Here is a 23,271-nt window from a genome sequence, read left to right as displayed (position 1 = left end):
AGAGCATTGTGTTGTTAGGAAAATAAAATCAACTACCTACATACTTATTATTAACTACTCTAAATGGCTTTAATAATGACAGCGCATACATTTATCCTAATCAATCATTCGTTTCCTTTACATACAAAACCATGTAATCTCCACTACATCAATCAGCAGATATAAACACAAACATTAATACTGCACTAAAGATTTGTTTTTCTGTCCTTTCTAATAGCTGTCACAGTTTTGTTTTCCTGTATCAAATGAATCTCTCACCTCAAAGTCAGAATCATTAAAGCCATAAACAATGTTCCAGCCCATCTGTAGAAACTTCTTTCTTTCCAGTAGGATGCTGTGAAAGAAGCAGAGGGAGAAGAGGAGCTTCCTGTAGAATACGGGTTTATTGCAGCTGTTGAATTGAGCTTCTGTCACCAGCTGGTAAAGACGCTTCATGTTGGCTTTAACACCCTGAGAATGAGAACGGGAAGTGTTAAGAGTTTTGAGTTTATAGTTTCAGTTACGTGTAGCGTGTATATAGTGACAAGTAAAACACTCACACACGAGAATGTATATAATGTGTGACTGTAGTGACACAAAAATGTGTCTGTGAGCATGTACCTTTGGTGGCTCAGTGGTCATCTTGATGCCAGCCTGCAGGATGGTAATGGGAAAATCAGGGTGTGGTGAAGAGCTGAGCCAGAGCCTGAAGTCAGGGTGGGGCTTCTGCAGCTGTAGCTGCTTAATCAGCTTGTCCAGCTCAGGCATCCATGACAGAGAGAGGTGGCAGTTGGCCAGGAACACCCAATGACCTGAAAAAGAAAGTAAGTTGATATAACCTGTTAGGATTTAGTTCTACATGTAGATTCCTATTTGAGTAATCAGACACGGTGATCATTAAAAAACAAACAAACAAACTGCAACTGGTCTAGCACCGTTCTTAATGCCCTCCTCTATCATGCTCTTGGCAATGGGAGCCTGTCCCTGGCCCAGAGACAGAGCCTGGAAGTGGTTGCTCATCCCAGAAGCCTCAGCTAGCTGCAGCAGAGTGCCTGTAGGGTCCACCCCGGGAGACAGAACAAAGATCAGAGGAGTACAGCTGGTTGATTCCTCCACAACCTAAGGAGCAGACAAAGATGGCACATTCATCAAAAAAGGAGGAAGAGAGTGAGATGATTAAAAAAAAGGCAACTCACTTGACACCTAACAGTAACTCTGCAATGGGATTTTGACACTTCAAGCGAAAATTCAAAAGCAACTAGAAAAATTATATTAATAAGAATCCGAATCTTTAATAGTGATACTTAGAAAAACATCAGGAATTAGTTTAAAAAGACCTGACACTCACTGATTTCATGTCGAGAACAGGTGGTTCCACAAAGCGAGAGCCGAGGTGTTTAATGATGAAGGAGGTAATGCAAAAAGAGACACGGTCGGGACGCAGAGAACGCACTATCAGCATTTTCTGGAACTCATTACAGTTACTCTCCCAATCACCTAAAGGGGGAAAAATGTAAATCTGTAATTATACAATTTATTAGGAGTGATGCATAAAGACAAGAAGAAAAACAAATAGTCAAGTAATTAAAACGGTTGCACAGCAGTAAGAAAAAGCTGACTTTCTTGCACATCAGTTCACCCAGCCTCTCAGGAGAGCACACTCAGTGAGTTTGTTCACAGTGAGAAGACTTTCCTCCATAAGAACAAAAAAATGTACCCTCTATAGCACATTCAGACCTGGAAGTGGAGCATTCTCTGGCTCAGAGCTGGTGAACCAAACGATCCAGTCTCGAGAGGATTGTTCAAAGGAGGACATGATGCCACGGAAGCCGGGCAGCTTATCCAACTGTGTGATGTTGTCCCAGCTGGAGTCTGCCAACCAACTGGTAAATGGGTTATCCATCTGCCCCTTCTTATCAAGAACCTACAAGCATCAATCAGTCAATCATCAGTCAGTAGTCTAATTATCTCATCAATATAGGATAAATAGCATATACTAAACACACTCATACATCCTACAGTATCAGGTCTTTTTGAGGGATATTAGCAAATCTACTGGTGAGGAAAGTTTTTACCATCAACAATGTGTGTGTTCTGTTTTTCTTACAATTCCACCTCGAAGTAAGAAGTTATACTGATCCATGTTGAGTTTTCCGGCCACCTCTAGAATTTTGGCGCACATCTGGAAGCTGAAGAGCAGCTTGTGAGCCTCAAACAGACCACGACACGTGTACCTGCCCAACACAAAACCACGCGTCAGGAAGACTCACCCAGATACAGCAGCTGTAGCAAATGATTAAGTGTAAGTTTCTGATTAATTATATCAAAATCTTACAACTGATGGAGATTCATAGTTTAATGCAGATCACATAATGAGTACCAAAATCACACAGGCGTACAGATCTATCTTTCCACAGCAAGTTCAGATACATATTACATGCCCAGCGTGCAGCATATCACTACATCACCTCTTTTATGGAACTGTTTATTTATGCATCGTATACATCATGTAACACATAGAAGCAGACGTGATTTCAAAACAATGCTTACTTGTACACTGCGTATGTGTGATAATCATTGAGGTTGGTGATCCTCTCCTCCAGCTTCTGGCTGCGCTTGCTCTTTTCTATGCTGAGGTTAAACAGGTTAATGTAGGCATCCAATGAGAACTGGTACATGGGGTCAATGCGGCCCATGTCACTTAGAATGAAGAAGAGAATAGAGGCTCGCTCAGCACATGGACGGTAGGCCTGTCAACACAAAAAATATTAAAGACTTTTTATTATCATTTCCAAACAGCATGCAATAATAAAGAAATGCTACATTTACTGTAAGACCAAGGAAAGGAGGACAATCCCCTCTGCCACTGTCCTGAGACCTGACCTCTCTTGCAGAGTCGATCTTGAGCTCGGTCTGTTCACTGCTTTCCAGCTGTTTTGAAACTTCAGTGGCTGTCACTTTGGATGCCTGCAGGGTGTTTACCAGCTGCACATCGTCCAGCAGCGAGCCAGTTGACTCATTCAGCAGTCTGGTAGAATAGACATAAACATACAACAATAAAAATAAAACAACCCCCCAGCCCAAATACACAAACCTGCTCTCATTCATGGGTTGAAAAACATCTCATTCCTTGGAAAGAATTTGCTTTCGAGGTTTAAAATAAACAGCTGTAGCAGTGTAAAAAGGAGCTATCAGCAGAGCTACTCACTAAACACAGAGTTGCTGTTGTAGAACTGCATGGCTGAAAACATGAGTGATCACCATCACGAGCTGATATGTACAACTTGTGATCTTTAAGATATTAATATATATAATGTATATAGATGTTTAATGCTGGGTAGGGTCTTAATCAGCTGCTCTTCTTCAAAGTACTTATTGCCTTAAGTACTAATAAGAGAATAATGGAAGTTGACACTTTTTTTGTTCCTTATATAATCCCTGGTTCTTATGGAGGTACAGTAGGTATGGCTACTTTAACAAAAATGTTATAATTACTATTACTGGTACAGCTGGTGGTAATAAAAGACTGGATCTAAACTGAACATTGTCCATTATGTGAGGAAAATATTGATGAAGAAGGACAAAGGTCAGTGTTTGAAACCTGAGAATCTCATCCTCCAGGTCCTGCAGGCTCTTCTTGCCAGAGGCAATGCTAATCACCAAAGAGTCCTTCTGCTCTTCCAGCTCTGGACGCTCTTTGCGCACCACAATTCCCAGTAGTTGGGCTTCTAAACCCTGTGTGCGTGCATGCAAAATACACAAAAATCCAAGTGACAGGAAAATTAAGACGGTATCTAATACTTGAAACTGCATGTAGACAAAAATTAGGAGTTATATGGAGTTATTAAGTAGCCAGAACATACAGAGGACACATATTGTTTCACAGACATGCATACTCACCTGCTCCTTAACAGCAAAGTTTACTATAGTGGTCATTGCAGAAATCTCTGGGGTGTAGTGGGGGTTAGAAAGCTTGGTGGTGATATAGAAGCGGAACTCAGGACTGTACTCCACCTCCTTATCACCCAGCTTCAACAGCAACCTGCCGCCTGCAAACACGTAGACACATAAACACAATGAATTCATGCACCTCATATCCATCCATCTATCCAGTTTCCTCCACCTGTCCTAGAGGCACACTCACATTCATTTAGAATTATAAATGAACTTAACCCCATGCGGTCTTTAGACTATGTGTGGAAGTACCCTGGCAGACACAGGGAGAACATGCAACTCCACACAGAAAAGTCTCCGCCTGGATTTGAAACCACTCAACCAGGTAAAGATTTATTTCACCAGCTGCTATTTTAAAGTGTGACTTTGCCTATGTGTGTGTGCATGCATTTGCATCAGACCTATGCGTGTCAGGGACTTGTTGAGAACTGGGTTGAGAGAGGGGTCCAATTCCTCCTGGACATTCTGCAGCAAAACAGGATTCCCAAACTGGATGGCATTCTCCAGCACCCGCAGGTAGTCTGGCATTTGAAAATCGATTACTTTGAGACCCTGCGAGTTTGGCAGATAAGAGACAACAACAACAACAACACAGCCTGTCAAACACAAAAACATACCGACAGCCTCAGAAATAATCTCCAAAAATTCCTCATTCATAATCATTAAAAATGTATTTCTTTATAAACTCATCTGAGTTGAGATTTTTAAATGTCAGTGAAGTTCATCTTATTTGCTTTGTAAAAAGTACTGGCAGGCAGTCTTCATAGGTTCAGTAATTACTCGAGGGGGATCATGAGTATGTTGGTGCAGTGAATTTGAGATGAGTTGTGATATACTCAGAAAAGTAAAAGGTCAGCTCAAATAAGGGAAATGCATTGCTACCAGGCACAGCAATAAAAAGGAAAGAAGAGAGAGGACAGTTAGAGTTAATGAAAACGTATCTACTAAGTTTAGTAATGCATTTTGAGTTATATTTGAGGATGTAATGTTCCCACCCAGCACTTGGTGGGATAGAAAGAACCCAGTTCTTACCCTTGATAGCTCCATCTTTTTAATCCACTTCAAAGCTTGGCCTTGAGGGTCCACCATCAGTGGCCATCTTGACAAAAAGAGCAGAGGAAGATATAAGAATTTGTATTTACACCTTCACACATGGTTTGTAAAATGTAAAACATATCTAAATCCAGAATCCCCCAAACCTAATAATAATAAACTTTTTAATAAGATACTGAATGATGTACTGACCGGTTTCCACGGGTGACTATAATTCCGTTCTCAGTAGAAAAAGCATCAGTGGGCAGGCCCTGGATGTTCCAGTCTCTCACCACTGTGGGTTTGGACATAAACACTGCAAAACTGAATCCTGGTGTACATGGGATCCCTAAGCCCTTTACCTGAAGAGAGTGTAAGCAGTTACAGAAAGAAAGAGAGCAGAAATAAAAACAAGGAAAATAAAAGAGTACAGTATACATGGGTTATTCAGTTGTTCAGTTAAACATTTTAAGAGGGCATTTTTTTCTTAGACGTTCACTAGAAGTTTACTGCACAGTAAGATTTACTGGGTGTTTTAACAGTGTGTTTTTGGCTGTCTGACCTCCTTCATCCAGATTTCAAGCAACTCCTCTCTATAGTTGGAAAGGAAGGGGCCCATGTATGAGAGAAAAGAAGCTGCCAGCAAACAGTCTCCCACCAGATACCCCATATTTTCTTCAAGGCCCTGAAAAACACACAGATTTGGATTACATAAACATGAATGTGGGTTTTTATGTTATGTATTGTTCTTTGCCATATTTTAAATAGTATTTTAAGTTTAGACACAGGTGATACAGCTCACCTGGGAACACGATGAGGTGCTGCTTTTTAAAATTCAATGCACATAAAGTTACAGTACACTTTTTTAGTACTCTTTCCATTGCTGTGTGTGTGTTTATGTGTGTGTGTGTGTGTGTGGGGCGTACAACAACTCTCTCCTCCCAGCGGACCCTCTCTCCAGCAAGTCCAGTCACCAGTTTGCCAGCGCGGTCCAGTTTCACCTCCATCTCATCTGATTTCTTCCTCAAACTCTCCTTCATGGCCAGTTTTTCACTGTGTTGCTTTTTCAGCTGCTCCAATTTGTCTCCCAACTGCTCACAAACACATGCAGATACAGAACGATTATAATAATGGAACGCCATTATGCTCTTTTGCAAACTGAGCTCTCATCAATCAAACGCTCATATCTGTCTGGTGGTTCCATGATGTATTGGTTCTTCATACCGCTCGTAGTTTGTTCTGAGCCTCGGCCAGTGCGGCCTGCTTCTCTGCTAGCTGGGCCATGGCAGCATTCAGCTGGGCACGCTTTGGTTCTACTACCCTGTAGACACGACCGTACACCTGGAAAAACCGTATAAACATTCATGGATTTAGTGTTGCCCCAGACTCTCTTCATATGTAATGGAGCTACTTTTTTGTTACTGTTCTTATACTCTACTTTCTTGGGCATGTGCTTTCTTCTTTTGCTGTAGTGTGCTTAAACTGCACTGTGGCTGACAGTGTCTTTTGTTTATCTAAAATCCATTATATATCGCCACGTTTAACTATAATCAACTACCACTTACTATATGCTAGCAGGTCTACGGTTACTATTGTTATTTGCAAACATGTTTACAAGTGCACGTGTGTGACTGTGTGTAGTGACCTCTTACCTCCATGGCTCTGACCCACATACAGAGTGACTTGGCAGCTAGCGATACTTTGCCGATTATCTCTGGCTGGAAGTCCACTTGTTTGCAGTACTGGCCAATCTTCCTCAAAACACGGTCTGATATATTATCTTTGTCAAAATTAACCAATGTTTTGATGAAGTTGGCCTCACCTGCCAGAGACGTATGACAGTCAGTTAACAATCAGTTGCTGTATTAAAGATGAAAAAGAATGAGTACATTTAACCACTAATATAACATCTACAATCACCCTTTTTCCTCAAAAAAGCTGACTGTAACTGTGGACTGTAATTCTCTGGTTGTGCTGTACTCATTTTCACTTCACTGTTTTGCCTGTTATTTCTGTTCTTTTGCCAAACTGTCTCTTCAATTAATTTCTGCACTGCTGCTGTCTCTCACCCAGCTGTCTCTTGGCCTCTGCCCAGGTTGGCTCTTTCTCCAGAAGGGTCATAACAGCATGCATCACTGTCTCCACCAGTGCAGGAGGACGGCCGTATGATTTGATCTCTGTCATGTCCTTCTTATTCAGAGACTCCAGAGCCTATGTGCAAAAACATCAATGTGTGGTTGTTAGAGGGCTCAGTCATGTGAAAATCCAATACAAATAAGACAAAAAACACATGCCGAGTGGTACTCATAGCAAATTACTCACCAAATACCAAAACGCCACAACCAGACAATATAATGAACCAAATAAGCGCATACCTCTTATTCCATTAGAGCAGTCAGCAGGACAAACATACCTTCATGGCTTCTTCCAGGGCAGGCAGGGCCTCGTCCAGGTCTCTCTGTGCATTCTCAGCCATGGCTTTACACTGCAACTCTTCTGCCCCAATTTTCTCATTTTCATCACTCACCGTCTGAATGCAAACACACAAATGTGAACATGTTTTTATTAATTATTCTGTTTTTTCAGTAACAATGTACCACACAACATTTCAAACATAAACCAGTTTTAATTCAAAAGGATCTTTAGGTGACTCGTGGAAATAACCCATGCAAATATTACTTCAATCTCTGCAGTGAGTTATGTTCATGTACTGTAGCACATACCTTCTGCTGGCTGTCGGCTTCTTTCTTTTGTTGCACAATGACGGACAAATATTCATCACACTGTTTCTGGAACTCGGCAACCTGCTTTTTGGCCTCCTCGAGCTCTATAGACATGGCCTCCACTTTCTCCCTCGTTTCACTGATTTTCAGAAGGCCGTTACGTAACTTGCTCACCTGCTCTCCCAACTCACCGCGTTTCTCCGCCAGTAGTCTGGATCGGCACAAACACATTTGCAAACAGAAGCCCAGCAAGCTGATTTTAACAGAGATGCACATTTAGGGAAAGCAGAGCTATTTAACCACCAAGGAAGCATAGTAGAGAAGAGTCAGACAGACTGCAACTGTAAATACCCTCAAACTCATAACCTACAACAGTGCAGCGTATCTTCATTGCTATCCAAGTGAGCCTAAACCACTAGTGAAGCATTTCAATGTGGCAGGAAAAGTGAAGACAAGCAAAGGAGGAATTCAAGGTTAAAAAGCTGCTTACTTCTTGTATCCTGACACCAGCTCCAGGTAGTTTGTTGGTGTCACATAATTTTGTCTCCTCAGCTCCAGTTTCATTCTTTGGGAGACTTGTGCTACTGACTGGTGTGTGGTCACAAAGATACTGGCAACATTTGTCTGGATCTAAAAAGTCACACAGAAATGTAGAAATGTTACCTTGAGACAAATCATGTAATATCCTCTCCCCTCTGTGCTTAAATGCTCAAATGTAAAAGTGCACGTGTCTCTCTTTGTGTGTGCATGCTTCACCCCTTCCATTGAGCCCAGCTCCATTCCATCCAAGTACCTCTCAGCAACCTCCAGGAGGGCATCTTTGGGCCATTCACAGAACCAGTCTATAGTGGTGCAGTTGACAAGAGCTGGGTACTGGAGGATGCGGTTCCTGTAGGCAAACAGTCACTTCTCAACATTGTGCAACTGCTACACTGCACTGCTAATCGCAACAAGGATTAAAAGGCCTATCACTCATAACAAGCTCTTCTCTTAATGCTTATCAGTGAAGAGCTGTTTTTATCAACAAAGAAAATGTGTGTCCATCTGTTTGCTTACTACATGTTTGTGTGTACAGACAGCTGGCCGTCTGTCTCAGCACGAGTTCTTGCTCTAGAATCACTCAAACAATTTGACCTTGTTTATCTTAGATGACTCACTGTTCTAACTGTAACTTTGAGGAGTGCTGTAGGGACTAGTCACTCTGTAAAAGGCTGCCAGTGGATTCAAATGTATTTATTTACAAATCTCCATGACTAAAATGATATCATAGAGGGTTTATTGTGTTCATTATACTTGGAATCACAAAGTGGATTTCTCAGTTTGAATACTGTAGCACAGCAAAAAACACTTTCATCCCTTTCTTCCTCCAGTCCCACATTTATTCGGTAGTTTAAAAAAATCTGGAGAAAAAAACCCCAACAAGGGGGCAGGAACTTCTTGTCAGTCAGGATACATTACATAAATAGACTCTACCTGAATGGCTCTCCCACTGGACTCAAACAGAGCACAATGTGCAGGTTGTTCCTGACTCGCTCGATCAGGTAGCTGAACAATGAGTCAGGAGTCTCAGCCACATTGTCTTTCCTGGCAGACTCTGAAAGAGCATTGCATACCTACAGGCAAAGAGATAGCATTACACACTGCATGAGGATATGAGCATTTTGAATCTATGCTTTGTGAAAACCGATTTCATTTAAACTACCCATATGTTACCTTTTGGCTTCATAGAATGAATAAATATGGTATGGAAATCAAATGATATGCCCTAGAGATAGAAAGACACACTGGCAAGATGAAAGCTATACACACCTCTACAAACTCGTCTGGCTTATATAGGTTAGGCACCTCTCCTGAACTCAGGATGTTATTGATATCCTCTAGGAAGGATTCATCAACAATCTGGGTGTCACTGAACAGAAAGACTGTGGGTTTGTTGTCCACACCCGCCAAACGGTATAGCCTCTTGATATCTAGAAGCCACACACACACACACACACTAAAAATCCCTCACTGTATGTTGGAAACTAGTAAACACATTCAACTTATGCAATGCTGACATCCCCGAATTTCCTAATATTATTAAATTGGCATGTTTGGTTTTAGCTTTTTTCATTTTAACTTGAAGGTTGTAGATACAATCACAGTTTCTCAAAAGTCTGTCAATGTAACGGTTGTGTGGCGGATCTCACCCTCTCTAAACTCCAGTTTGCGGTACTGCTTGGTGACTTCCACTTGGAATACCTGGTACTGACATATGAAGGCAGCTATCTTAGACAGGCTTCGCCGACCTGAGCCCCCGACACCTACCAATAGCATGTTGCCTCTGAGCTCTCTGATCACGCGAATGATCCGAGTAACTGCAGAGAGAGCACAAAGATATAACACATCAGCTTCACCCTGCCCGGAAATCCCAGGAGGAAACACAATATAAAAACTAAAGTTAGTGTAAATTAGATAATAATGCACTGCTACTGACTTAAATACCATGCCACAAAACAGCATGCTGACAGTATTGAGCGTGCTGATAGGTCCTTTGTCTCTCAGCTACATGTGGCTTTTAGTTTTGCTCTTTTTCTCTGTTTTTCAGAGCAGTTTCAAGATAGATCTGATTCTTAAAAGTGAGAAACTGATCCCAGCAAAGACAGATCAGAGCAGTTCAACAGTACAGTGACTTGTGGGTGGAACTGAAACTGTGGGTTGATGCATCAGGTGTATTGCCCTGTTTTAAACATGCATACAAATGTGAGTGGTTGTGTGTGTTGCATTTCAGATGTACTGTGTTCGATGGCATCTCTGAAGAGCACCAGGTTTGTAGGCACCACGCCAGGTGTCAGATTATAGTCCTCCTGCTGTGTTTCCATGAACTTCTTGAGACTCTTCAAGTCCTGCAGGTCCTCATAGACAGACGACTCACTCATGAAATCACCTGACCCACAGAACAAGAATAAACGCATGTAAACATTTTGACATTTTCTGGGGCTGGAAATGGAAATAGAAATGAACTCCTAAACTCATCTGTGAGAGTATTTTAACAGACATTGGAGAAACACTGCTTTATGCACAGAATGCAAATAATTAAGTACCAAATATTGGTGGTTGCTTGTTCGGGCAGATGCTGTGAAAGGTGAGGTCAAAGAATGAACCCAGTTTTTCCTCTAGGAGAGAAATAAAGGTATCCATATCGCTGTGGTTTACGAGCCGATCTGAGAAAACCCTGGAATTGACAAATTACATCATCCAGATATTATTCTCTGTATACATGACACAAATACCCGTGAATTTTAATTTATAAAGCACTGTAGAAAGGCATTCAAATACTGTGATCACCTGAAACATTCATGGATCCACAGTCTAGTAATGTTGGTTTTGGTATCATGGAAGTCTGGATGAGCTCTTAGTAAACCCTGAAACACCTACAAGAGATAAACAGGGGGGAAAAGATATATCACAGAGCATTTTAATTTCAAAGGTACTAAATAATTCAGAGTTTTCATTAAAATCTGAATGAACTCATGAAGACTGTTACCTAAAAGTGTTTAGCTAAGAAAATGTGTAACCAAGTGGATATGTGTTATTCTTACCAAGGTGAAGTTTAGTTAGGAAGTTTTTTATGGAAAATGCATTTTAAGTAGTCTTTGGTTGTACTATTTATGTGCTGTACAACAGAAGTTCATATTGATGTACACAACTGTACCTTGGAGATGTCCCTGAGGTTGAAGAGGTAATGTATCTTGGCTGGAGTGGGAAGAAAACAGGCAGTGACGCCGTTATACAGTTCTAAGGTGGCCTGAGTGAGAACCTTTCCAATGGGCTTCAGCTCCTCCTTAAACTCCTGAAGCTTTTGGTTGATCATGGCACTGTAGATGCACTTGATCTGGGAGGCCTGCATGCAGAGAGGAAAGGCAACAACATTCCCAAAACACAACATGCAGGCATGTCAGTAGCATACCAGGATAATGCAGGTGTAGTGGTTACAACAGCAAGATAATTTCTTACATATTAGAGATTAAAATCTAATTTCATGCTGCCCAATTCACACATAAACCAGGCAAAGCAGCTAAAATTTCAAGTGTTTAGATCGTGAATGCAGCATGGCTCCAGCAATTTTTAAAGCAAATTTAATTTAGCTCTTCTAAGGCAACAGAAAACAGGGTTGAGATTGGAGTCAGATAACTGATGCTAGTTGATAAATGAAAATACTAAAAAGAGATGGTGATTAGAAGGGAGCGAAGAAGGGAGTGAACAATAAAACAAGGAAATTATAAACATGCCCCGAACTACAAAATAAGAGTAACAAACACATAAGGGAACAAAGAGGGAGGGGGGAGATGGTAGGAGGTAAATTAGCAGGGCAGCGCACAGGCGGGCTACAACACAACTGTAAACTTAAGGGTGTTAGAAATGTGAAAGAGAACGCAATTTTACAGCATTTGTGATTGTGGCTATAATTACAATCAGGGTCATTCCTGTAGGGTGCCATGAAAAAAGCACTAACAAATAGCATTAAGAAAAAAAACCCAACAGGAGCAAAACCACAGTCAACACTGAAGAAATGCAAAAACGTACCTGTGTAAATGAAGAAGGCATTACACAGAGAAAATAAAACACAACTGCCTGCTAAAATATCACGCTGCTTATTTATTGGAAGAAAAGACAGGAAGACATAAAGACAGCAACACTTACATTAGGAAAAGTCATATTAATGAGGTTGAATCGACTCTGAAAACGCGGCGTGATGTGAGTCCTCCCACCACCAGGGGGCCCCATTGATGCTAGCAAGAACATGTCCTGAAATACAACAGAAAAAGTGTAGTGTCCTCTGCATATAAAACAGAAAACATTTCACATTGTCACACAGTTTAAACCAAGGCCCTTAGAAAGCAGAAAAAACATTTCTCCTATTGTAATATGCTTCACTCATGCCTTCATTAAAACTCAGTTTCTCACCTTGACAACCTTTAGGGTCTGTTTCTTGCGATCATACCAGAAGCCATAGTCAATCCAAAGGCGCAGCAGCTCCAGAGGTGGCTGGGAGCCAAAGAGGTCATGAGCCGGCATGTTGAGGTCATCAAGGAAACACAGCAGGTGTTTCCCACCTGCTGGCACATACACGCCTTTGGTTCTCTTTTCTATGCGACTCTCTATAATGTCCTGGATGTTGTTAGAGGTGGTCTGCACAGCAAACGAAAGATGAAACGGCGTGAATAATCGTAAAACTTTAAAATGTTTCTTCAGAGCATCTACCAGCTTATAACTGTAAACAAAACACAGGCACAAATTAGGCCTAATTAAAGCACAGAGACAAACATCAGCACACACGTCATACACAGCTGGACACAGACTATACAATGAACTGACCTGTGAAGACATGTTGATGGTGAGGGTCTTCCATTTGTTATCTAAGCCCTGCAGAATACTCTGGGCCACTGAAGTTTTACCGGTGCCCACTGGCCCAGTGAGCAGCACAGGGTAGTGTTTCAACACCAGAGACTTAACCAGTAAGTTATAGCGAACAGTGTCCACAGTTGGAACCATAATCTTATAGAATGGAGCTCTGAGGGAAAGGACAGGGAGATACATAAATATGTCATAGATCCAGATCTGGACCCAGATACAGCAGCTGATGTCAGGCCCATAATACCAGATGGTTACTTACGAAGCATTGTAGCGCCAGCCTTTTGGCAATTTATCTTCAAATGAAGCCCAACATTTGTTCTTTGTGTCCACGTAGTACTCATAAACTGTGTCCTGCAAGAATTCATATACGTTAACACTTGACACAGGCTTGCAAGTGTGCAACCATCGACTCAACATATTCATAGAATTAAAAGGTTTGAGTGATAATTGGGGAAAAACAGGTTACTGTGTTGGTCTACTTGTTAAAATTTTTGTAAAAAAATAGTTTATTTACAATTACAAAATAAGTACACTTGACACTGGTTAATTCCCTACCTTTATTGGGGAATGTAATGAGGTTAGAGTATAGCAGTTATCTCATTTTATATGCCATTAGTGTGTAAACAAAAATGTTCTCTGGAAGACCTTGGCAGGGAACGTTCCCTCCATCTCCCGTAGGAAGTTGTCCATCCTCTTGCGTCCATCCTCGTCGACAGAGGCACACATGGACCAGATAAGGCTGAAGATGAACCACAGTTCCACCATCCTACCCAGGTTATCTGTGTCTGAAGGATTCACCTGAAGGTAGAGCAAAAGGAAAATGTATTTAGTTACAACTAGAGATCAACAATTCATCACTGTTGTGGTGCAATTACCCATGGATGGGATTACAATCTACATTTGCACTCTGCTCATCATACCCCACTGCTCGATGTAGCCAAGGAGTCATAGAGGCGGCAGAGAGAGGTGACGCCATTAAGTTCGGTGATGGGGATCAGCTCCTTGCAGTTGCTCTCCTTATAGTTGATCGTGCTCTCTATGTACTTCTCGAACAAGGGCTTCAAATGGTTCACTTCAGCCTGTGAAGTGACATAGAGTGACACATGGAAGTAAAGAGAACGGTGCCAGAAAAAAGAGAACAACATTACTAATCGTGGTTTCCTCATACTCGTTAACTATACATACTCTTAACTGAAATGCATGTCCTAATGAGAGTTATTATGAGTGACTGTATTGTACTTTGTGTCGCTTGTTCAGCCAGGACTGCGCAAAAGGCTTCCATCCCAGATCAGTATAATCATTGTAGACCATTCCACAGCGGGACACCGTAGCTGGAGAAGCCACTGCTAGATTCTCCACCTCAAATAGAAGAGACACCTGCAACAAATGAATTGTAGTTTTTATACTTATTCACGAAAGCTGCATACATAATACCAATATGGCAGCAAACAGTAGTCCACAGTAATTGAATGAGATCTGCGATTCAGCAGGTGAAATAACTGCTGGCAACAGGAGGCAAGCATGACCTGAGATAAACTTTTCCCAACTTCCAGTCAACCGACTAAAGTGACTACCACTGAGAGTGACTATCGCTGTTTGACATATAACCCAGTAGTAAACACACCTAGGGTCGCCTAGGCAACCGAAGCTTGAAATGTTTGCAGCAGCCAGTTGTCAGCTTCAAAGCCATGTGGACAAGTGAATCTCTTCCAGCGTGTGCACAGCTTTATTGTCAGCATGTGTGATTCAGCTCCCTCCCTCAGTTAATCAAATAAAGCACAGACGATTCTGGGTGATGATAAGCTGAAATTTTCTTCCATTTCATATGTGAGCCAGATAACAAGGATTAAGCCACTTGAATGCTGCTTCTTTGTCTTATAAAACTAATCTTATCATGTGTTTAAGCTTTTGCTTTTCTGGATTTACTGAACAGAATCTGAAACAGCCTGGCTGCAGAACAAAACTATTTTAGCCACTGCATTTTTGCTGCTTTCCTTGCAGAAACTGATTCAGAACACCGGAGCACTAGAAGAGGACAGCGTGACCATAAATGATATTACAAAAGGTCAAAAGTCAAATAGTGAAAAAATGCCCATGAGTGTTGTTTCATGATCTGTTCTCACCTGCTCAGGCATAGAGATTCTCTCTCCGTTGATGAGCGTGAGCACTTTGTTGTCATCCATAACCGAGTTCATACTCTCAATCCACAGTGTGTCAACTGGCCCATCAAACACAATCCACTTCTCATCTGGTTTCTCATCTTAAGTGTGGAAAGGAGATATTGTGACAGAGACGTGTGTGATAGCAACATTCACACTCACAACAAGAAGACAGTAAGAAGTTGATGTACTGTTTAATAGTTCATAAAAAATAAAAGCACTGATTTTCAATCTTTAGATCTCTCCTTTGTAAACTGGCTTCACACTGACACTGATGGCAAGAAACTCTAAAATCAATACTATGTAATATACATTTTGAAACCAGTGTTGTGATCAAGATCGATTAATTATTTCTCTAACAGCTCCAAAAAAAGGAATCATCCTTCTTCAGTGCTGGATCTCATTTTAAATTTTGACTATTGTGACAAGTGAAGCCAATAAATGTTTGTGAATTAGCTCACCCTACGTAAGGTTAAGCAGATAAAGCTGCACAGCATGCTGTAGCTTCTCAGTGGCAGTATGCACACACGGAACAAAGAACTTATTTTGTTTTCATCATGACTTTAAAAAACTGAGCATATAAAAAACTTCCCTGTGACATTTCACTCAATTTCAGTCAGTTTAGAAGGTAGAATAGGGTATGGTGAAGAATCATCCCCACTGTGTGTTTTTTGAGGTTCTCACCTGCGCAAGCTGATCTCATGAGGGACGACAGCACTCCATCAGTCCACTCGTTGGTAGAGAGATCATTCTCGCCATACAGCTCTCCTAAACTGAGGGCTTTGGGATTCAGAGGATAGTCCTGTCAAATGAGACATGAATGGTAAAAATGGTGTCACCTGTTCTGTTTTAAAATTCTGAGTTTAAAAAATTCTGAGTTGAGAGTAGCTTGTAAAGAAATGCAAGGCTTTATTTAGCTGAATTTGACCATACCAAGGTTCACCAGTTGCATAAATACATTTTTAAAAAACATTTTTACTATTGAATTTTCACTCTGTGTACAGACACCAACAGAAACAGGCTCATAAGTCAGATGATTTTGTGAAGAGTAGCCAATCTATAATCAGCCAGTGCTTGGATATATTGGATTTGACATGCTTATTGTCTGATATAGGACAATATGAAAACTTTTTTTTATAGAACAGAAAAGAGAAGTCTGAGCTCATTTTAAAATTTCGCTCTTTCTTCAGCAGATCATAGTCCTGCTACATTGTTTGCAGCACATGTAGCAGAGTTTGCTACATGAGGATCTCATGTATCATTTATAGGCTGTAAAAAAACTAGATATGTGAATGTACGTAAATACAGATCAGTCATAAGATGAAATGCATGCTGATGTAAATGGGGCAACAGTGTTCTAATTTTGTTTATGTTTTTGCTCTTTACTCATTAATGTTTAAACCAGCAGCTATCAGCAGCTTTTATTGTGGAAAGTTAACTTAATGCAACATTTGAATTTGGGAAATATTGAACCATTTAGATATTAATATGACACTTTGTCAGCTCTCAAGCATAACACAAGCTTTAGTAAGAATTGGATTTCAGCTACATTATGATAAATATTCAAAAAGTGGCGGTGGTGGTGGAGAGTGAGTCTACAGGATCTGAGGTGTAGTTGTTCTCTATTACAGAGGGAGTTCATACTGTGAGTTTTCCTCTCAGCGATGGGCTTGGAGGAGCAAAAGGTCACACACTTAGAGACTTATGTGACTTCCAATTACTTCACTGAGAAGAGGGAGGGTTCAAACTCTGGACAAAAAGTAGTCTGTCTGGGACAAAAACGTACAATGGACAAAAGCTTTGACCTCATTTAATCAAACTGAAGCAAGCAGCCAGCTTCAGTCCCTTTAATTCATGTTTGCCTATTTAGATCTAATCACGGCAATGCTTACTGCCTGTTCTGTAACTGCATGAAAAAAGAAAAAAAATAATCCTGTGATAGTAGTTGAAGGTTCATAGTTGCAGCGTGCTCTCCTGGGAAACCCATGCTGAACAGAGCCATCTGTGCAATCCATCATGTTGATAAGTGCCACCAACCCCAATGCAGTACTTAATATTTATGTTTTTTTCCAAAACTGCTCATCCAAGAAACTTCACTCATTACTGTATTTTTTTAGGTTCATCAGTTTGCATGCATTTTGCCATTAAGAATACAAACTTCAAAGTCCGGCAACAAAACATTCTTTCTGATTAAAAAAGCAGTATTACAATAAAAAAGAAAAGAAAAAAGAAATGCTTTCTTCTCTGTCCTAACTAACCTGGACCTGCTGAAAGCCTGGCTCTCCTTTTTGATGCAGAGCAGTCATTGCATTCTGTAGGGTCCTCCAGGTAACACTCTTAGCACTGCCTGTCTTGCCCACCAGCATGGAGGAGTGTCGAGAGTTTTTAGTCTCATAAAGTTGGATGACTTTGGTCACGGTGAAGGGTGTCACCTGCAAACCACTCCGATTAAGCTCCTCCTCCACGGCTTCCTTTAACTGCGAAAATAAAGAGACCAAAGATAGACAAGTAGTCAGTGTGATCACTGACTGTGATGCCCTAGGTGAGATTGCATATATTCAGAAAAAAATGTGATACAGTATGAAAGATCATAGGGTCACATTTTTTAAACTTATTTTTGACATCTTAATGCACAAGAACATTGACCAAAAGAGATATTATATTATTTGTTTGGCTTTGTCCGCACAGGGAAAGACAAAGACATTCCTGCAATGTTTCCATTTTTTACCAGTTGTATATCAAATCCATGCTTATCTTGCCTGCTGATTTAGATTAACGTACTTTGCCGTAGTCTATTACAGGTGTTTCTACGACAGGGAACAAGTCTTGAATGATTCCACTGAACAATGGCAGGTCAGCAGAGGTCAGCTTAGCAATGTTCATATCCTTCATAGCCATCAGTAGGACCTAAGAATACAAATACAGGTAGAGAGTTACTCATGATTTCCCATTGGTCAGCTTATTTCTAAGAGCTCACAGAGCTGACTCAGAGCTAGTTGTTTGCACATGCGGACTGTGACTCTCTAATGGGAAATTAGCGTGCAAGGCAAGCTGCTGCTGCTGGCTCTGCTTTCACTGCTCTGAGATCAGTTATGAGCTTCACTTTTTATACAAAAACGGCTAGCATTAGCAAGTAAGTGAGTACTCTGAATTGTGGTTGTAACAGACGAGTTTTCTCTTCGTAACCATCTCGTGTGCTGTAAGAAACTTTTAATAACTCATTTAGCACATTAGTAATGAAATTAGTAATTATGCGCTCATATGAAAACAGAAAACAAGCCTGTTTCTGTGTTTTTGGACAAACTTCACCCATTTTTAAACTTAAAAAAAAAAGCAGTGTAAATAAATCAAATATTTGGGTTTTTTCTTTATCTCTTATTTTGTGAACAATATCAACTAGTTTCTGTAGTGTGTATGGCTGTAGATGTCTAAGAGTTCCTAAAAGATAAAAGTTCCAGTATTTATATTTTTATTCTTTTCAATTGCCTTCAAACCACTTGTGTGTGTGTGTGCATGTGTGAGAGAGTGTGTGTGTGTGTGTGTGTGTGTGTATGTGAGAGAGACAGGAAGAGATAAACATACTTCTTCATCAGGAACATTTGGGCAAGCGCGCCGCTTCTTTCCAGCAAAGCGAAGCAGAGAGGTGAGAGCACGAAGGCCAAAATCATAGTGGTCCTGTTTGGACAGCTGCTGCACCGCCAGAGAGTACAGAGTGAACACTTTCTTAGCAAGGACCTACAAGGACAACATCAGAGGGAAATTCAAATTAGCATAAAGACAGACAGAAAAAAGGAGGAAAAGGGAAGAAGGGTACATAGGATTAAAATTACAGTGTGACAGAAATGAGACAATCCACAAAATGCAGCATGTGTATTTAACCACACCAGCAGCTTCTTCTGTGGGACAAAACCTTAATAGGCATGTAATCTTCATGCTGCAAGAAAACAAGGTTAATAAAATAAAATAAAATGGTAATGTCCATTTAAAATGTTCCAAAGCTGTAGCTGTGGAAACCCTTTTTGTCTGTGTGTGTACTGTACTGGATGTGAGTATTCACAGCTCATGCACAATTACCACTTTCACTTTACCACTTTTGCATACTTATTATTACTTGTTAAAGCATTATATGAAAATATTTTTAATAACAGGAACCAAGACCTGCCCAAGTTGGTGTCCTTTATGTATGTATGACTCTCCAGCTTACACATACACAGAACAACAACATGCACTTCTAAATTTAGCAGCACTGAGAAGCTGTGCTGTTTCAGTACGTGGGTTTTTGTTGCCCTTGTTGCTTGGTCAATATCCTTAATTGTCTAGACCTTTGGCTAGTTGCAGCTCCCAACAGGATTCAGCACTGAAAAAGAACCATTTACCCTAGAAAGTGTGAACATGCTCACAATGCTCACACAAGGTCAGTAAGAGGGCACTCATTTTTTACCAGAGGGAGATCACATGTGATCAGCAAAGTCACAGCAAAGAAGGCTTCACCTTAGGTAGATCCAAACGAAAAAAGCACTAATACACTAACAGGCACCACTAAAATGTGAGGCATCATTTTGGAGCTATGTGGGTTTTTAACCCCTCCACCTCCTCCACATGCCAGGTCTTTGAATAACTGAGTGGCTTTGTAGAATGTGATGAACTTGATAAGGTAAGGGAATACTGGTAATAAAGATGTATCTTTATCTGTGTAAAAAAATCTCATCTGCTGATTGGTTCAGCTCTTCGTTTAAGCTGTGATAGTTTAACACAATAAAGAAATTATTGTTTGCATTCAGAACTGTGTAAAGGGTGAAACTAGTGCACAGATAGCATTTCTTAGGCTGACACCTGAGGTATGCAGATAAAACCTGCAGAGAAGTTAGCCTAAGAGGCTTAAGTGAGGTTTGTCAACAAAAAAGCAAGAAAAAAATCTAATCTGGTGTATCATCAGGACTCTTACAACATTTTAGTTTTGTGTATACAATTTACAGATTGCTCTGTCACTCATATGCACGGGATAATTGAAGAGTTTAAGATTATGGAGGAGCTGGCACGCAAGCACTCAATGAAGTACTTACACTCTAACCAACAGAGTAGTAGCATTTTCTATAAAGTTAATTGTCTTTTTTTAATGTTATATTTGGCCTTTTTCTGGCTTTATTAGATAAGAACAGTGAAGACTAACCGGAAAACACAGTGAGAGGGGAAGACCTGCAGCTAAGAGTTGGACTCAAACCCGGGCCGGCCGCTCTCAGCTGTACGGGATATATTTGCCTGTTCATCCCACTGAGATTTTTAGATTTTTCAAAAACATCCACATTTAGTTTGCATAAGTGTTTTTAAGGTGCATTTTACATTTCCATTGCCTAACTGTAACATCTCCTCTTATCAGTAGCACTTTATAAAGACATAAAATTAATAATTAGCAGAACTGAGTTCAGCTTATTAGTGTAGGTCAGGTCTCCACAACCGTCCCAGTTTCTCATGTGGCCCCCTGGGAAAATTAAATTACCACCCCTGCTGGGGAGATAAATTTAAGGCATACTAGTAACAATAATTTAAAACTGCCATTTTTCACTGGAAAAACCCCCCAGTTCCTATGACAATTTAGTAACATGGTGGTATGATGAGTGCAGGGTCTTCGGTTCAAATTCACCACACAGCTCTGGCCTTTCTGTGTGGAGTTTGCATGGGTTCTATGGCTTTCTCCCACAGTCTGAAAACATACATGATTAATTAACTGGTTATTTCATATTGGCCATAAGTGTGAATGGTTCTCTGTGTTAAGGTATACTGGCAACCTGTGTTGTGTGTGGGTGTACCCTGCCTTTTCATCCTATGATAGCTGTGATAGGTTCCAGCCCCCCTGCAACCCTGAAGTAGATACATGGATAGATGAAAACTACCTGCAATACAGTCTGTGACCTACTTCGTCCTTGCACCTCATAAATCTGTTTATCCCAACAGTTATATACTGTAATGTAATCTCTTCATGCTCCAGGATGAACTCCAACTCTTTTAAGCAGTAACCAAGACTACAACATTACCATTCAAACACTTGCTTGCAGCATTATTCCTGCAGAATATATTACTGTTTTGTTGCACTAAAACCAAAGCAACATATTTGTGTTAGACCTGTAGAGCAACAAATCTAATGCTTTTAGCAAAGAGCGCACTTCAGTCTTAAATGCTAATATCACTTAGCTTTACTTTGCTTGTAGCATTAATGCCTTCTGTTACCTTCCCAGAACAGTGCTGGGATACAGTTTTCATAGAGTGTTAATACCTTGCAGTCATTGAAGCCCTCACCAAAGAGCAGGATCTCAGCAATTAGAGTAGAGTCAGGCACCACCATTGATATAGGTCTGAACATGGACTTCAGGTTGTCAGGAAGCTCAGTACGACCAGCATAACCTCAGGAAAACAAAACAAAAAGAGAAAATAGATTAGATTAGGATAAAACATCTTCATGTACAGGTCCCCTCTACTGGCAACTCTTGCTCTATAGGTTAATGTTCAACATATGGTGACAATTGCACAATTTTGTTGACCTACCGGGATTCATGGTGATAAAGATGCCACATGACGAGACTAGACGGATGTGTTGTCCCTCAAAATAGAGCTTGGGCTGCAGAGCTGAGAGAGCAGACAGGATGGAAAGGATCTGCTGGGCCACCACCGACAGCACTTCAATGTTGATACGGTTGAACTCATCAAAGCATCCCCACGCTCCTGTCTATTTGAGGTGGACATAATGAAATACACACAAATTTGAAATCAGATTATGTAGGTTATGTTTTTTCCTTAGCTGACATGCAAAACCTTTGGCCTGCCTAAGGGTCGATACCACAAAAAGAAAACGCTATTCAGAATTTACTGAAGCCAAAAAGGTTTCAGCCAGATATTTTTCATATTGACATCATTACAGTAACCAGTCATGTAACAGTCATGTACTACACACAGCTAGTAATTACTCAAGCCATGAAAAGCATTATGTACCAATTTTTACAATTATTGTGGTCACCCGATATCATCATCTCTACTACTCCCTACCTGTGCCAGGCCAGAGTACATGCGTCCCATGGACTTGTAGTCCAGTCCTTCAGAGCAGTTGACTACGATGACATACATGCCTAGAGCTTTTCCTAAGTCCTTTACTGTCTCTGTCTTTCCAGTACCAGCTGGGCCTTTAGGAGAGCCTCCACGGTGGAGATGAAGTGCTGTGGTCAGTGTCATGTAACACCTGAAGTAAAACACTGACATTTACTTTACAGACCAATAAAAATGTTGCAATACAAGTATTAAACAAATACTGTAACTAGTTAATTGTGCAACATGGTATTAATATTTTTGTTACCCGCACAAGAAATCAAGAAAAAAACAAAAAAAAGCTTTTTGCTTTATCTGTATCTTCAAGTCACTCAGATGTCAAAGTTTCAAGATACTCATCCAATTCACTTTAATGGCCACAGGTGTATAAATTCAAGCAATTAGGCCCATAGACTGTTTCTACAAAGACTGGTGAAGGAGCGGAGCACGGTGAATTCCAGCATTGGTACCATGATCGGATGCCACCAATCCAGTCGTGAAATTTCCTCATTGCCAAATATTCAACAGTCCACTGTTAGTGGTATTATATGGTATTATGGTACCTGTCTCATTGTTCTGTTCCAATAGTAAAGTTCGGCAGAGGGGGGATTATGGTGTGTTTTTTTTTCTTCCAGGATTTGGATCCAGTCCCTTAGTTGCAGAGAAAGGAACTCTTAATGCTTCAGCACCAACATTTTGGACAAGTTCATACTTAAAATTTGTGGGAGCAGTTTGGGGACGGCCCCTTCCTGTTCAACCATGACTGCACACCAGCGCATAAAGCAAAGTCCATAAAGACATGGCTGAATGAGTTTGGTGTGGAAGAACTTGACTGGCCTGCACAGAGTCCTGACCTCAACCTGACAGAAAACCTTTGGAATTAATTAGAGCAAAAGCTGTGAGCCAGGCCTACTCGTCCAACATCAGTGTTTGACCTCACAAATGTGCTTCTA

The 23,271-nt window shown here is 40.7% G+C and overlaps 1 protein-coding gene across 3 annotated transcripts in view; it reads right to left on the bottom strand.

Annotated features, from left to right (window-relative positions):
* dnah2 (dynein, axonemal, heavy chain 2) overlaps positions 1-23,271 on the bottom strand; it is a 58,612-nt gene that overhangs the window by 11,592 nt on the left and 23,749 nt on the right. For all 3 annotated transcript variants that reach the window (XM_039610056.1, XM_039610057.1, XM_031752074.2), the window contains exons 37-80: positions 22,283-22,472; positions 21,785-21,965; positions 21,516-21,643; positions 18,827-18,979; positions 18,026-18,151; positions 17,503-17,721; positions 15,929-16,046; positions 15,209-15,345; positions 14,325-14,462; positions 14,006-14,164; positions 13,731-13,883; positions 13,345-13,436; positions 13,047-13,242; positions 12,636-12,860; positions 12,372-12,476; positions 11,383-11,571; positions 11,016-11,101; positions 10,772-10,902; positions 10,465-10,614; positions 9,878-10,045; positions 9,498-9,658; positions 9,162-9,301; positions 8,445-8,577; positions 8,179-8,318; positions 7,689-7,899; positions 7,379-7,495; positions 7,035-7,176; positions 6,618-6,787; positions 6,190-6,306; positions 5,892-6,056; positions 5,528-5,650; positions 5,179-5,327; positions 4,966-5,032; positions 4,335-4,485; positions 3,880-4,028; positions 3,581-3,714; positions 2,863-3,007; positions 2,530-2,729; positions 2,087-2,213; positions 1,717-1,903; positions 1,328-1,476; positions 915-1,098; positions 601-791; positions 259-450 (exon numbers count right to left, since the gene is read on the bottom strand). In XM_039610056.1, the coding sequence (XP_039465990.1) occupies positions 259-450; positions 601-791; positions 915-1,098; positions 1,328-1,476; positions 1,717-1,903; positions 2,087-2,213; positions 2,530-2,729; positions 2,863-3,007; positions 3,581-3,714; positions 3,880-4,028; positions 4,335-4,485; positions 4,966-5,032; positions 5,179-5,327; positions 5,528-5,650; positions 5,892-6,056; positions 6,190-6,306; positions 6,618-6,787; positions 7,035-7,176; positions 7,379-7,495; positions 7,689-7,899; positions 8,179-8,318; positions 8,445-8,577; positions 9,162-9,301; positions 9,498-9,658; positions 9,878-10,045; positions 10,465-10,614; positions 10,772-10,902; positions 11,016-11,101; positions 11,383-11,571; positions 12,372-12,476; positions 12,636-12,860; positions 13,047-13,242; positions 13,345-13,436; positions 13,731-13,883; positions 14,006-14,164; positions 14,325-14,462; positions 15,209-15,345; positions 15,929-16,046; positions 17,503-17,721; positions 18,026-18,151; positions 18,827-18,979; positions 21,516-21,643; positions 21,785-21,965; positions 22,283-22,472 (6,688 nt within the window). The remainder of the gene's footprint in view (positions 1-258; positions 451-600; positions 792-914; positions 1,099-1,327; positions 1,477-1,716; positions 1,904-2,086; positions 2,214-2,529; positions 2,730-2,862; positions 3,008-3,580; positions 3,715-3,879; positions 4,029-4,334; positions 4,486-4,965; positions 5,033-5,178; positions 5,328-5,527; positions 5,651-5,891; positions 6,057-6,189; positions 6,307-6,617; positions 6,788-7,034; positions 7,177-7,378; positions 7,496-7,688; positions 7,900-8,178; positions 8,319-8,444; positions 8,578-9,161; positions 9,302-9,497; positions 9,659-9,877; positions 10,046-10,464; positions 10,615-10,771; positions 10,903-11,015; positions 11,102-11,382; positions 11,572-12,371; positions 12,477-12,635; positions 12,861-13,046; positions 13,243-13,344; positions 13,437-13,730; positions 13,884-14,005; positions 14,165-14,324; positions 14,463-15,208; positions 15,346-15,928; positions 16,047-17,502; positions 17,722-18,025; positions 18,152-18,826; positions 18,980-21,515; positions 21,644-21,784; positions 21,966-22,282; positions 22,473-23,271) is intronic.

Source organism: Oreochromis aureus, linkage group 3 (genome assembly GCF_013358895.1).
Source record: "Oreochromis aureus strain Israel breed Guangdong linkage group 3, ZZ_aureus, whole genome shotgun sequence".
In the NCBI taxonomy this organism is placed as follows: Eukaryota; Metazoa; Chordata; class Actinopteri; order Cichliformes; family Cichlidae; genus Oreochromis; species Oreochromis aureus.
This window is presented reverse-complemented; position numbering and strand designations above follow the sequence as displayed.